At 58.4% G+C, this 14,978-nt stretch overlaps 1 protein-coding gene across 12 annotated transcripts; it reads left to right on the plus strand.

Annotated features, from left to right (window-relative positions):
* Positions 1 to 1,121: 1,121 nt before the first annotated feature.
* C10H11orf24 (chromosome 10 C11orf24 homolog) lies at positions 1,122 to 10,579 on the plus strand. Of its 12 annotated transcripts, XM_081531837.1 has the most exons (7): positions 1,122 to 1,253; positions 2,281 to 2,415; positions 3,382 to 3,503; positions 3,956 to 4,203; positions 4,401 to 4,598; positions 8,340 to 8,513; positions 9,168 to 10,579. In XM_081531837.1, exons 6-7 carry the CDS (start codon positions 8,438 to 8,440, stop codon positions 10,280 to 10,282), a joined length of 1,191 nt encoding a protein of 396 aa, XP_081387963.1. In that variant the 5' UTR covers positions 1,122 to 1,253; positions 2,281 to 2,415; positions 3,382 to 3,503; positions 3,956 to 4,203; positions 4,401 to 4,598; positions 8,340 to 8,437; the 3' UTR covers positions 10,283 to 10,579. The 12 variants fall into 12 exon arrangements, with proteins under 12 accessions (XP_081387963.1, XP_081387960.1, XP_081387959.1 ...); XM_081531834.1 differs by lacking the exon at positions 3,956 to 4,203 and having other exon boundaries at positions 3,379 to 3,539; XM_081531833.1 differs by lacking the exon at positions 3,956 to 4,203 and having other exon boundaries at positions 3,379 to 3,503.
* The last annotated feature ends 4,399 nt before the right edge of the window (positions 10,580 to 14,978 follow it).

A 14,978-nucleotide genomic window follows, 5' to 3' on the forward strand; every position in this document is an offset into this window, starting at 1 on the left:
GTGCTTAGTTGCTCAGTCATGTTCGACTCTTTGAGACCCTATGGACTGTAGCCCACCAGGCTCCTCTGTCCATGGGATTCTCCAGGCAAGAACACTGGAATGGGTTGCCATTTCCTTCTCCAGGGGATCTTCCTGACACAGAGACTGAACCCACGTCTCCTGCATTGCGGGCAGATTCTTTACCATCTGAGCCACTAGGGAAGCCCAAGTATATACATACATCAGCCATAAGTATATACATACATCCAAAACCTCTTCCTTCATAGCTCAGTCGGTAAATCATCCGCCTGTAATGCAGGAGACCCCAGTTCGATCCCTGGGTAAGAAAGATCCCCTGGAGGAGGGCACAGCAGCTTAACTCCAGTATTCTTGCCTGGAAAATCCCATGGACAGAGGAGCCTGGCAGGCTACAGTCCATGGAGTCGCAAGAGTCGGACATGACTTGGCGACTAAACCACCACCACCAATACCTCTTGAGCCTCTGTCTCACCCCTCAAAGCCTATTTCTAACGAAGGTCAAGTCCCGTCAGCTTTACTCTGTACTTCATTTTGCCCCACCGTTATTCACGGCTCACAGTTAAAGAACATTCTGTGAGCCTCAGTTTCAGCGTCTGTAAAACGGGTGCGAAGCGTGTCACAGGGTTACTGCAGAGTCAAGTCACTGAACCAAGCTCCGGGCTTGGCGCGTGCAAGCACTCAAGATACACGGGTGGCCATCTCTACTCTTACTTAGTCCCAGCGCTGGCCCCTGGGCCTGGATAAAGTCTGTGGCACGCGGGCGGACACGTGGCACAGCCACGCCGCCGAGGGAGGTCTGAGGTGCCCCTCTCCGAGACCCTCGGTCGGACAGGGCGGTGTCCGCGGCCAGGTGGCACAGCCCCAGAACCCCACTTCCGGCAGAGACCGGTCCAAAATAGCCACTTCCGGCCGTGCTGGAGGTGTAACCTGAGCCTCCCGCGGTGGGCGTGGCCCTGGTGCGGCCACGCCCCTCACTTCCGGCTCGCCTCCGGCAGCGCCCCTCGTTTCGGGGGTCGGGCTCCGAGGTCGTCCAAGGCTGCCCCGCCCACCCGGCACGCCCTCCCGTGACGTCACCTCCGGGGCGGGCGGGGTGGGGCTAAGCTGGGGCGGCTGCCCTGAGCAGTCTTGGCACCTGGTCCCGCGGCTCCGCTGCCGGCCACGTCCCCACGCCGGACCGCGGGCGCTTCCCTGCCGCCCGAGGGCCGCTGGGCCGCCGTAAGGCCTGCCGCGCCCGGGTAAGCGGGCCTCCCTGCTGTTCCGGGGAGCTGTTGTCACTGCTGCCTGTACCGGCTTGGGGGCGGAGAGGGGGAGGTGGGGTGCATGGGGGACTCGAGGGGCAGAGGAGGGAGGCAGCGACAAGATGAACGGGGACACGGGGTGCACGCTGGTGACGATTGGAGGTGAGGAAGGAGGAGAGGAAGGATCGAAAGAAGGAGTCAGCTGGGGGAAGGAGCGGGGATGGGGGAGCCCAAGAGGCAGGAGGCAAAAGGGGTCCTTAAGAGGACCCCGAACCAGGAGAAGAAGAGACGCGGTAGGTCCAGTTTGGGGGCGAAGGAGGGAAAGTTGGGACACACCCGGATGGGTGGGGAGCTGAAAAGGTCCTGCCCGGCCCAAGGCTGGGCCCCCGGAAGTGTTGCCCTCACGACAGAGTTGGCCCTTTCAGGCGACCCAGGCCTCCCCCAAGCCCTCTCTACCTGGGAGGGGCTTATGCATTTCCACTTAGCCTGCCTGCCTCCCCCACGTGAGTCTGGGTAGCCGCTTAGTCTCTGCCATTCGCTGTTAAGCTAGTATGAGGAACCAGCATCCACATGGTTTGCCATAAGACATAAATACCTACTTAGAAATCTGCCTTTAATAATATTGTTTTTTTTTCCCCTCCCTGGAGGAATCATCCCTAAAATTTCAATACAGATGTTCAGCTTATAGGCCAGACTTGCCTGATGGACAAAGGAATGTGGAATTTACCCATGTGGCAAGCAAAAATTAGGCTCTTGATCAGCAATTAGCATCATACCCCAAACTCCAGAAGCCTGGAAGGAAGCAATATAATTAAGATGCTCTCCAGCTCTCCAGCTTCCCATCTGCCACAGACACACATCCTTTGGAACCCAGGACAATGTCTAAAGACACAAAACCACACGCCTGTGTTCCTTGCATTCTGATACCAAAGTTCAGCCAGGTGACGTGTCAGGACAGATGTCAGTGGTTTGCCCTGTGTTTGTTTCTGCAACCCCTATTCCTTGGTGTGTGTCATTTCTCCAGCTTGGAGTCACATTGCTGCTGCCGCTGATAAATAAGTTACTAGTGTGATGGAATGTGGCAGGTAACACTTGTGTTGGGCGCAGGAACCTGTGTAAGCCAGAAAAAGGAATTAAGCAATTTGGAGTCTGATTTCAGGTAACTTGCATGCAGCACCCTGTATATCACAGTTTCAAAAAAGTTTAAAATCAAGCCAAGATTGAGAGCACAGAAATCAGAAGTGGGAGATGCTAAGAGGCAGCACAAAGTCAAGGACCAGAAAAGGATCATGAAGTTGGCGCCCAGGGCCACATCTGAGGGTGCCTTTCTCATGGAGTGTTGCCTGGCTCCTGGCCTTTCCCTGCACAGCTCGTGAGGAGCTGAGCCCTGAAAATGAGAACTCTCAGCACCAGCCTAACCTCCTGTCTTTCCTCCTGGCTTTCTCTCCTACTTAACACCATTTCCTTCCTGCTCTGAGGGTCTCTTTTTGAGACCTTGACCTGCCCAGTCTTCCTACACCAGATAATGAGAATAATTGGCCAGACCCTTCTTTAAGGCTCACTAAAGCATCATTGACCCAGTGGACATGAGTTTGAGCAAACTCTGGGAGATGGTGAAAGACAGGGAAGCCTAGTGTGCTGCAGTCCATGGGGTCACAAAGAGTCAGACACGACTGAGCGACTGAACAATACCAAAAGCCTCTGCAGGGGAAACCAGATTCTAAGTCTTGGTGATGGTTTCTCCATCAGGCTTCCCTGGTGGCTTAGACGGTTAAGCGTCTACCTGCAATGCGGGAGACCCGGGTTCAATCCCTGGATTGGGAAGATCCCTCAGAGAAGGAAATAGCAACCCACTCCAGTATTCTTGCCTAGAAAATCCCATGGATGGAGGTGCCTAGTGGGCTATAGTCCACGGGGGTCACAAAGAGTTGGACACGACTGAGCGACTTCACTTTCACTTTCCACTGTGGGTAAACTTCGATTAGCACAGGTTCCAACAGGGGAATCTTGACATTTAGAATACGGGATTGGAAGGTGGGGGCTGTACCATACCAGAGGGATGAAGTCATGGCACAAGGGCCTGCTCTTGACTCTACACAGCGGCCAATTCCTGTCTCTCTAGCAGTGATCACCAGCCGCACTGGCTGGGGGAAGAGGCGGTGATGGGAGCCGTCAGAGGTTTCCCGAGAGACCCGTGGAGTTCCCTGAGATAGCTTGAGAGATGCTCCATGAGCACACTCACCTCGTGTATGTAACTTTGTGTGTGGTTGCACACGTGTACAGGTATGATTGCACGTGTACACGCAGGGCAGTGGGCATGCATGTGTTGCCTTGTGGACATGGATAAGAGTGCATGTGTATCTGTGTGCATGAGTGTGACTGCCTGTGCATGTTTGTGTGTATGTTGCCAAAACCTTGACTCTCTGTGCACCAAGGCCAAACGAGATACAGAGACAGAGTCATGGAGGAGAAGGAAAGAGTGGCTTTCTTACCTTGCCATGCAAAGGGGGAGCACAGTAAGCTAGTGCCTTAAGAATTGTGCCCCCTTCCCTGGTGAGTAGGAAGAGGTTACAGTCAGGCTTGGGGATGTGATAAGGAACAAGGCAGTAACTTCTGCAAAGTTTCAAAAGGGTGAGGTTGCTGACAAGACCAGGGTGTGTGCAGGGTGGGCCCGCTCCTGACCTTGATGAATCTTTCAGGTCCATTAGTCTTGCCTTTCATCGATGTGCCTCCTGTGCTTAGCAACTGTGAGGCCATTTGGAACTGAGAGAAGGTCATGGAGTCTGGAGTCTTGCCTATAAGAAATGGGGGACAAAAAGATCCGTGTGCCCAGGGGCCCCACAGCGTCCTGGTTGGCACAGGTGCCTGTGGGTGTCTGTGATAGTGAGCCAGCCAGTGGTGGTCCTCAGGCATCACCACCCACTCGTGTCTGCCGCTCTTGAAAGTGGTGAGTTTCTTGCATCTCTTCCTGAGTGTGTATCATATATTCATCAATGACAGAATCATGCCTGCTGGTTCATATCTTTTCAACTGTATTCTGGACTTCTCTGACGTTTCGGTTGGCTCCCAGGAAGATGCCTCCCTTCTCACTGGATATTACCCCCTGCTTTTCCTAAGGAGCACTTACTCTTTTTCAAACCCTAGATGCATCTTTTACCAGAGTGGAGCATCTGCCTGGATCCCACCTGTGCCGTAGAGCGTGCCATGGCCTGGGAGTGCCCCGCAAAGCTGCCCTCGCCTCCCGCAAAGCCAGAGCTCACTCTGCGAGCCCTCAGTGCCAAGCCCTCAGCTCTCCAAGGAAGATGGCCCAGCCTGGGAACGCGCCCTGAGCAGCTGCCTCTCGTGAGTGTCCAAGGCCCGCGGTCAGGGCCCCTGCTCGGTGACAGGACAGGGAGCCCAGAAACTGCCCCGTGGGGGCTTTGCAGGGTCAGGGTGGGCAAAAGAAAGAGCGAACATCAGAGGGCTGAGCCATCCAGTTGACCAGGACTCCTGACTGGTGGCGCTGCACTGTCGGAGCCTCTGCCTTCTCTGGTGGCCCCGGACAGGGCTCCCCCGGTGGGGATGGGAAACGTGTGGTCCTCTGGCCATCTTCTGTTTCTGGGAGGTTCTCTCTAGGCCTCGTGTTGTGACACCACAAAACTGTGGGAGCCCCTTGGGCTGCATCTAAACAATGTGGGGGGCAGAGGGGGCCTCTCATAGCAGAAGGGGCCCCAGGAAGATACTGCCTGGAGGCCGTCGCTGACCGAGAATGGGACGGTCCATGTCTGTTCCGGGGTGAGGAGCTGGACAGATGGAGGATATCCGTTCAGCCCCTTGAATCAGTTCCTCCTGCTTTAACTGTCAGCTCTGAAGCTCAGTGAAGTCCCAGGGCCGGGGGTGGCCATGTCCCACCCACTGCCTGTCTTTGTAAATAAAGTTTTATTGGGACACAGCCACACCCATCACCTGCCTAGGGTCCATGCCTGCTTTTGCAGACTTGAGTAGCCAAGAGAGACCATATGGCCCACAGAGTCTGAAATATTTGCAGTCGAGCTTCTCACAGGAAAAAGCTTGCTGACCCTGCTCTCGAGATTCATAGTGAGGGGGCAGCAGAAGGCCCTAAGGCCCGGGGTACATTCTGGAAACCCTGAGATCCAGGGCTCAGATGGGGAGCATGTGGGGCTCGGTGGGGGAGAGTATTGTCAATGCACTTGCTGGGTGTGACTGGATGAAGAGAGAGCCGTTTCAGTACATTTATTTACGGGGAGTCCAGCTGCGTCTGCCTCAGCCGCGGACGGGTGGGGGTGGGGGTGGTGTGTGAGCTCTTTGTGCCTGAAACCTCCCTGGTTCAGTCCTCACTCAAGACATTGGTCTATTTCTTCTCTGCCCACCCCACCCCCACGTGTTTCTGTCAGAACAAAGGATGCCTTTCGCACTGGAGAAAGCAGATGCGAATCTGTGGTTGCTAGGGCCTAGGGACCTTTTGACACCTGTGAGACCCCAGGAACCCTGACGGGACACCTGTGGCGGGAAAGTGCGCCGTGAGGCTAAACTGAAGTTAGTGACACTTGGTTAGAAGCCTGGGGTGGGGGTGGGGGGGCGCGGAGCACAGCCTTCCAGCAGAGTTTGTGCTCTGAGGGGATTTTTTCCCAGTCCTGGGACCACTCTGCAATGCCCCCGCTGCTCACAGGAGGCAGAAAGCCACCCCAAGGTGCCCCTTTATGTTGCACAGGGGCGGGCGGGGAACTGCAGGTCTTTCGTGCGTCTGGTGGGAGTGGGCGCATCCAGGAGGGGCCGAGGGTCGGACATGGAAGGCTGCCTCGCCATGCTGACAGCTTACTAACCAGAGACGTATTAATGTGTCTTCTGTTACCCACACATTGCTGTTCAGTTGCTCAGTCGTCTCTGACTCTTTGTGACCCCGTGGACTGCAGCACGCCAGGCTTCCCTGTCCTTCACCATCTCCTGGAGGTTGCTTAAAACTTGTATCAATTGAGTCGGTGATACCATTCAACCGTCTCATCCTCTGTCATCCCCTTCTCCTCCTGCCTTCAATCTTTCCCAGCATCAGGGTCTTTTCCAGTGAGTTAGCCCTTTGCATCAAATGGCCACAGTATTGGGACTTCAGTTTCAGCATCAGTCCTTCCAATGAATATTCAGGGTTACATTTTAGTATTCACTTACCTGACAAATCGCCAGCCACAGGCGTTAGTTCCTGCCAAAATCCCTGGTCAGTAAGCTTTGGAATTATCCTGGGAGATGAGGGGTTTAAGCAGCGGAGGCAGGGTGGGCTTTGTGGGTTACAGACATCTCTGTGGCAGCTGTGGGGTGGCAGATGGCGCAGGGCCAGGATGGAGATGCTTGAAGGTGACTCTCGGGGCTGCTGGGAGGCCAGGGAGCCAGCCCGGCCGCCGGACCGTGGAGAACAGCACTTAGCATCATGCTGGGCGAGGAGTCGGTCAGCATGTTTCCCTCAGGGTGACTTGAAGGCTCCCTTCCAAGATGTTCTGTGGAACTCCAGAGCTTCGTGCTGATTGCCTAGGGTGCCTGCGGGCAGGACTGCTTGTGGGGGGCACCCTCCAGGACCCCAGTCCCCTCACTTGCCCCCAGACTCCAGCAGCCTGTGCTCCGCCTACCCTGGGCCTTTGTGGAGTGCAGGGTTGCGTGACTAACCCAGGGTGCACACGGCTGGGCCCCTGTCCAGGGAGGGCCCGGGCTTCCATGTGGGACTCTGGCTGTTGGGCGGGGCTGAGAACAGGCTCAGGGCCCACCCAGGACCAGCAGGGCATGAAGTGACAGGACCCTAAAGGCTGCCAGGCCCCTCGGTTGCCTGCAGCGAGGGACGGGAGAGTGCTGGCATGTGGGAGAGACCGGGGTGAGCGTGGGGAGACCCCATGCGCCCGGGAAGCCAGTCCTGGCTGTGCCCAGCCCTCCTTCTGCTGACGCTCAGCTGCGGTGGGGCCTCTCTGAGTCCCCGCAGCTGCACCGTCACCCTCGGAGACTGGGGCTTCTGCGAGCGGGCCCACTCAGCCCGCCCTCTGTCCCTCACCGTGGAACCCCCGGGCTGAGTCTCGGCCTCCTCGGGCCTCGCTCCCTCCCGCCTGCATCACCACCCCAGATGCCCGTCGCCTGAAACCCCTGTGTGTACTTGCCACACCGCTGCCTCGGACGGACCTACAGGGACTCCCATCCCCCCACCCCCAAATCCAAGCCGTGCCTGCCCCTCTCTAGTTTATCCCCAGGTCTCACCACACCGTCCCCTGGTCCCCGCTGTCGTCACTGGCCGCCCCCTTCTACCCACTTCCCCCACCCCTTTCCCAATAGGTGGATCCCATCCATCTTTCAGAACATGGCCCAGGTGGCACCCAGGAAACTAGCCCAGCACCCTGCCCCAGCCCCCACCAGCTGAATTCCATGCCCGCTCTGGGCCCCGCAGCACCCAGTCCCCTCCCACTCACCTCTGGGGCCTCCGCACGGAGGGCCAGCCGCCTCCTCCACCTTCACAGCCTTCCCAGGTGCCATCCCCTCGCTGGTTCCCGACCCTGAGTCACGCTCTGCTCTGCAGTGGCACCAGCTTGCGGTGACCACACTTCTGTGCCTCCCTCTGGAGGAGAGAGTCGTGTGGCTCTCGTCTTTCTGTCCCGAGTGTGCTGCCTGGCATATGAGCAGGCACTCACTCGGGGCGTGCTGGACGGAGGGATGGGTGGCCAGATGACAGATGGGTAATGGGTGGCTGCTCGTGGCATCTCCCCATACAGTCAGCCATCACAGGTCCTGCAGGCTGCAGGAGACGTTGAGGAGGACTTGGGTGATCTTGGTAACTGGAAGTCTTTATACCTTCTCTCTCCTGCTCTTTCATATTCTGAACTCTGGGGTGGGATGGTGGGACTCGTGGTGAAATTGGATCAAGAAGTGCTCTAAGCCCATGAAAGCCGGCACCGGGCCGATCCCCAGACTGAGAACCAGCACGCTCTTCCCGCATGCCAGGCCCAGGAGGACATCTGGCTGGGTCTGCAGCCTGCGGCCCACCAGAGCCCTCCCTCACCCGTGACAGGAGCCTCTGCCCCCGCGTTCCTGACCAGACGCCTGCTGTCTTGACTGTAGGTCCCTCAGCCAAGCAGCAGGGAGCCCTTAGCAGCCTGAGGTGCGGCCGGCTGGGAGCCTCGGGGACCGCCCAGCCTCGCTTGCGGCCCACCTGCAAGATGTGGACAGCCCTCGTGCTCGTTTGGGTTTCCTCCTGGTCCTTATCCGAAAGCCTGCACACGTCTGAGCATCCATGTAAGTGAGAGAGCCGTACGTCTGCTGGACAGGCCTGCCGGGGCCCCGGGGGCTGGGCTGGGAAGGCTCGTCTGGCCGACATGGGATCCAGCCTCCGAGCCCTGTGAGGGTTACTCACTGGGTCCTGCAAAATTCATTTGTTCTATAAACCCACTCTTTACTGGGGAGTTGGTCGACCCAAACATCACGTTTAGTTGCACTTCTCCTCTGTGCCAGGTGCTGTCCATCCCCAGAAACCTCTCTGTAAGTCCTTCCATGAAGCCGAGAGTTGTGGCATAGTGTGAATATCTGGGCATCTGGGTGTGTGTCGGATAGATTTTTTTTTTAACGGTGAATCACACCTGTGATGTAAAACTTTGAGATTTTGGGAATTGGATCAAAGGGTCAAGCTCTGCAGTCTTCCGTGCATTTGGGGTTCAGAGAGCAAAGGAGTTTTTAAACCACAGCACCGAGCACCCATGTGACGGGCTGCAGGCCAGAGGTGCGCGGTGAGCTAAGAGGGAAACCTGGCCCCACGTCACTGTCGTCCTCCCCGGCCAGCCCCACGGGCCGGAAACTGAGACCAGCTCTGAATAATCCACCTGAGTAACCCACTTCTCTAATGAGAAGACAATCATCTGTCTTTCTCCTTTTCTGACTCTTAACGGTACACAGTCCTCAACCGGACGTGGGACCATTCGGAGAAAAATTCATCCGTGGAAACAGTGACCAGAGTCTTGAACAGAACAGCTGAAAGAATGACCCCGGCGACACCGTCTCCCATCACGCTGACCAGAGGGACTTGGAGAGGCAACCACACCTCTCCTGCAGTCACAGCAGGGACAACACACAGGACAGATGTGGGCACTTCTGCGATGGCTGGAGGGACCTGGGCCGGAGCCGCCTCCAGGGCACCCACACCGCCCGCCCCGGCGTCTGCCTGGAGGACCCCGTCCTCACCCGGCACGTGGGCGCCCGGCAACAGCACGTCGTCTAGGCCAGTGACGGCCATGCCGCCCGCCACGCCCACACTGGCCACACCGGCCATGAGTGCCCAGGCCACTACCACGGCCCCTGCAAGCGTCCGCAGCCCCACAGGCTCACATGGTCCTCCCGGGCCCGCCGCCAGCCTCTCCACAGCCAGCCTGATGCCCTTGAGTCCCCGAGCGCCCAGTGTGTCTGCGCAGGGCCCCACCGTCCAGGCGCTGACGCCGACGCCCCGGACTGTGGATGACGTGGCTCGGAGGCCCGCACCCACCCTCTTAAACACAACCCTGGAGCCCGCCTCCGCCCCTGCAGCTTCCGTGTCCACAACCGTGGGCAACACGACCGAGGCCCCTGAGCCGACTGTCAGCACAGCGGCAGCCTCCACACCTCACACCAGCCTGGCCCCTGCGGTGGAGGCCACAAACCCCACGGCACAGCCCAGCCCTGCCACATCCACGCAGGGGGCCGCAGGGCCGGGCACGACTCAGACACTGGAGCAGGCTGAGCCTGCGGCCACACCTGGTACTACTTCCCCGAGGCCGACCCCCGGGGACTCCAAGGTGCCACCCACAGACTCGTGCCAGCCCAGCACCCAGGGCTGGTACCTGGTGGTCTCCAGCGAGCCCCTGGCCCTGTCCTCTGTGAACAGAAGTTTCCTGCTGGCGGTGCTCTTGCTGGGGGTCACCCTCTTCATCACGGTCCTGATCCTGTTCGCCCTGCAGGCCTACGAGAGCTACAGGAAGAAGGACTACACGCAGGTGGACTATCTCATCAACGGCATGTACGCCGACTCCGAGATGTAACCTGCGGGCCGGGCCTGGGGCTGGGCCCCCCCGGCCCCCCTTCCAGGTTGCCCCTGAGGCCAAACCAAGTGCTTCCAGATTCTTTTGGTGCAATTTAGGAGACATGCCAGATGCTTAAACACATTTAATAGCTGTCAAGATTAATTCCACGATCACTAAAGAGCGGCTGCTTTTTTCATATTTATTTTTGTAACGATCGTGTTGACACGGGACCAGTGATTCTGCCTCAGGATGGGGTGGGCGGCGCCCCCGGGGTGGGTCCTGACCTGAATTAAAGCAATGACCCCTTTCCACTCAGACCGCGTCCCTCCATTTGTGTGGGCTGTGTCCTGCCCCCATCACACCCGGGGGAGTCTTTTCGAGATTGTGCGATGGCGTACAACGTTGTTGACGGTGAATGTACCAAGAGGCCCTGGACGTGGGCTGTGTCTGCTGCTCTCCTAGGCTTCGCTCTTAGGCCTGTCCCTGCCCGAGCCTGGGTGGGAGGAGCCTCCGCCTCTGAGGGTCCCTGGCACTGCATGGACATGAGCCCTTTCCTCGAATCCTCCTTTCTCGGGACCGTGACGTGGTGGACGCGTGGAGCCTGGTTTGAATAGGAGAGCCGAGTGCGACACGTAAGCCACGTGTGAGCTACACGGCGTAACCAGGTGGGTGGGATCTGCCCAGACCCGTCTCTCGGGGACCCCGCACAGCTCACTGTGCTCTGGCCACGTGGGAGCCCAGTCAGGTGGTGCTGTGGGCTGTCATTGACCAACACTGCATCCCAGGTCACCCCAGAACCCAGGGGAGCTCCAAGGCCGAGCGAGCCCGAGGCCAGGGCCCACGTCCCCCCAGAGCCCACACTGTGCGCTTGTCACGCGCCACACACTGTCTTGGTGCTCAGCGCATGTAACTCAGCGCCCACCCACACCCCAGGACACCAGCACCCTGAGCCCCGTTTTAGAGGCGGGACCACCGAGACACAGAGGAGACCTCACTCACCGGCTGAGGGCCAGAGTCAGAGCTTCACCAGTTCCAGAGGCCGGCTCTTTGCTTAACAGCTTTGTTTTACAGCTGCCCAGACCGCACTGGGCTTTCGGGCCTCGCCGCCTACCTGCCCAAGGCAGTGAGAGCTGGCCCGCAGCACGTGAGACCAGGTTTCCAAGCCCTGTTGATGAGCTGTGTGACTTGTAGCAAAGGGGGACTGGTGGGGACTGTGTCCTGTGAAATGGGAAGACAGTCACGTCTGTCGTAGCCCCGGGGTCATGCTGCCTGGCAAGATTCCAGGAGCGGGGTTGACTCTTGCTTTCTCAACAACTCTGAGCCCTGAGGAGGAGACTCTACCTGGAGACACCAGTTTCCCCGTCACGGGGGTCTCCTGAGCCCAGGCCTGCGTGTCTGGATCCTCCTATTTACATTCTGCCTCCAAAAAAGAATTTCAAATGGTGCATAATAAGAGACAATGACAGGGCCTTCCCTGATAGCTCAGTGGGCCAAGAATCCACCTGCCAAGGCAGGAGACGTGGGTTCCATCTATGGATTGAGAAGATCCCCTGGAGGAGGAAATGGCAACCCACCCAGTATTCCTGCCTGGAGAGTCCCACGGACAGAGGAGCCTGGCAGGGTACAGTCCATGGAGTCACAAAGAGTTGGACACGAACGACTGAGTGACTGAACACACAGACAAAACACGAAGACAGTGAACTCCCAAACCATCTGAAATAACATAAGAGCCATGGGTGGAGGAATATACAGAGCAGGGATGGCGGGATCCGAACAGTCCTCCCCTGTCCTCCAGCTCCACCCGGGGTTTCCCCAGCCCCTCTCTCTCACTGGTTGGTCCAGTGGGCCCAGCAGCCCCCTTTCCTTCCGCAACAGCTGAGCTGTTCCTCCAGTAGCTGGGCCCCCACTAGCCTCTGCTGTGTATACAGGCTCAGTCGCATCCGACTCTCTGCAACTCCATGGACTATAGCCCGCCAGGCTCCTCTGTCCATGGGATTTTCCAGGCAAGAAGACTGGAGTGGGTTGCCATTTCCTCCTCTAGGGGATCTTCCCGACCCAGGGATTGATCCCACGTCTCCTGCCTTGGCAGGCAGATTCTTTACCACTGAGCCACCTGCGAAGCCCCCCACCAGCCTATGCGCCTCTGTTTTGGGATCCCTACCCCAGCAGACCCATCATACGCTTGAGCCCATCTGCTCTTTGATCCCAGGTGCTGGCACTCCAACTGTGGCTGAGAAGATGTCAGCCTCACTGACCAGAGCTCCAGGCCAGCCTGCAGCTCCGTCCTCAGGTCTGAGAAGTCACCTCTGCCGAGAACAGGCAGCTCTGCATGTAAGGGTGGACAATCGGGGGATTTAGCGGAGGACCTTTCTCTGCCAGCATCACCCCAGCAGCATGACAGTACTGGCCTGCCAAGGGCAGGCTCCACACCCTGTCTGGTTGAGTCACTCGATGGACAGAGCCCAGACCCCCATGTGAACCACAGCACACTGGGCGCCGTGTTCCTTTGCAGGGATGTAGGACAAGGGGCAACCCGCAGGGCTGGCTTTCATCCTTAGCTTGTGACCAGGGGCCTCTGCCTCCAAGGAATGGGGGCGTGGAGTGTCACAGGGCTCACCAATCCCCCTGCCCCAACTGGGATTCCAAGTCTTTTCGTCCGAAGAATCCACTGTGCTCTCTACTCCTCCCTCCTAGGGTCCCATTCCCATCGTTTTGGCTCCTTTTTTTTGTTGTTCGCTCGCTGAGTCGTGTCTGACTGTGACCCCATGGACTGCAGCACCCCAGCCTTCCCTGGCCTTCGCTATCTCCCGGAGTTTGCTCAGATTCACATCCATTGAGTCTGGGGCTCCTGCTGGCGGACCGCAAATCCATAACGTGCAAGGCCAAGCTCAGCAGCAGCCCCTAGGGACGTGATTGGCCCCCAGGGTTCTTCTTAAAGCCAACAGCATCGCCGCTTACCTGAGCTGGATACCCAGGCTTCAGCCTCGAGTGCAGCTGGCCATCCCGAGCTTTCCTGTGATTGGGCCTCTCACGGCCTGAGTCCTTCCTCCTGCCCTACCTGGGGCCCCACCACCACCAGCCCATTCCTCCCCAGCTGTCCTCCACCCTGCAGCCAGGGCAGCCTCCAAATACAAGCCTGACCACCTCTGTCCCTGCCAACAGTCTTTCCCAGGATGAAGACCAAACTGCCAGGCCGGGCCTTCCAGGCCAGAGCAAACCTTCCAGGGGGTCCTGGCCCCCAGCAGAGCCTGAGGGGAGGGGCGAGTCTCAGGAAGGCTTGCAGGAGATGGAGAGCACACGGGATCCCTCCACGCAGGCCTTCCACTCCAGAGGCTGCGCGTCTGAGCCCAGACTGTCCCCTGCCCGGAGGCCACCGGCCTGCAGGTGGCCAGGTGGAAAGTCCCTTCAGACCTATTCAGTGCCTGCTGTTTGCCAGCCAACTGGGGGTTCAGGCGTGCAGCTGCCACACACCCACCCCCCCAGCTTGAGATCTGAAGGGTGATCGTGAGAAGGAGAGAGGAGACATCACGGGATGCCCGACCCGCTGGGGATGCTGGGGCCGGGGGGCTGCCTGGCAGAGGGGCTCGGAGCCTCTTCCCCAGCTCTTTGCTCCAGCGGCAGGGGCTGTGGCTGCTTTGGGGAGGAGCAGGCTCCCAGTTCTATGGATGAGAGGCCGAGGGCAAGGTGCCAGAAGGTGAAGGTGAGATGCGTCAGATTCGGGGCTTGGTCCCAGAAAGCGATTTCTTCCCTTCACAGTGCGGAAAGTGAAGCACGTGAAGGCCAAGTGGCTTGCCCAAGGTCACCCTCCAAGTGGGACAGGGTTCACCCCGGGTGGGTCTGTCTGTCTGCAAATACCGGCCACCCTGCGGCGGCTGTCGCATTCCTCTTGGCGCAGCCCCGAGTCCGCAAACCGGCGAAGTCCCTGGGCTCCCCCTGGTGGCAGAGCCGCCCTCCTTCACTCTGGGTGCTGGCCCTGGCCGGAAGCGCTGGGTCCTCCTCCACCCGACTGCACCCACCCCCTGCCCAGCCTTGCTGGGGGTGAGGGAATCCCCGGCCTGGCACTGGGGACGCCTTCCCGGTCACCCCACACTGGAAGGACTCGCCCACTCACTGCTAGACCGGGCCTGCCTTGTGGTGGACGCAATGCTCTTGGTGGCGTTGCATCATTTGTGCCTGTAACTGTCTCCCTGCAGGACAAAGCCAAGCCAGGGTTCAGGAATGTGCAGTAAACTCACACTCGGGGACTTCTGTCCTGTAGCCCCACCAGCTGGGTTACTTGGGGCAGACAATTCACACTCAGCCACTTTTTATTCCTGCAACTCTGCTTAAAAAGGGAGGCCGAGGTTTATCCAGCAGGTACTGACAATAGCTGGTATTTTTTGCGCACTCACTATGTCTCAGGCTGGAGAGCCTTCCAGCTTTCATCTCCCTGAATCATCTCAGACCCCAGCGGCCTGCCCCCCCACCCACCCACAACATCCTCCACCCAGAAACCCGATCACCACGCCCTCCTGCCTAGTGGTTAGGGTTAGGGTTAGGGTTAGCCGAGGAATAACGTCATCCAACTTGGGGGATGTCCAAAATCCCAAAAGTTACTTTGTTGGGAATTCCCTAGTGACCCAGAGGTTAGGACTTGGCACTTTTACTGACCCAGCCCTGGTTCAGTCCTTGGTGGGGGAACTTAATTCCCACAAACCAGCACAGTGTAGGTTGA

The sequence above is a fragment of the Giraffa tippelskirchi genome, chromosome 10 (assembly GCF_054371585.1).
Source record: "Giraffa tippelskirchi isolate mGirTip1 chromosome 10, T2T-mGirTip1v1.2.pri, whole genome shotgun sequence".
Lineage (NCBI taxonomy): Eukaryota > Metazoa > Chordata > Mammalia > Artiodactyla > Giraffidae > Giraffa > Giraffa tippelskirchi.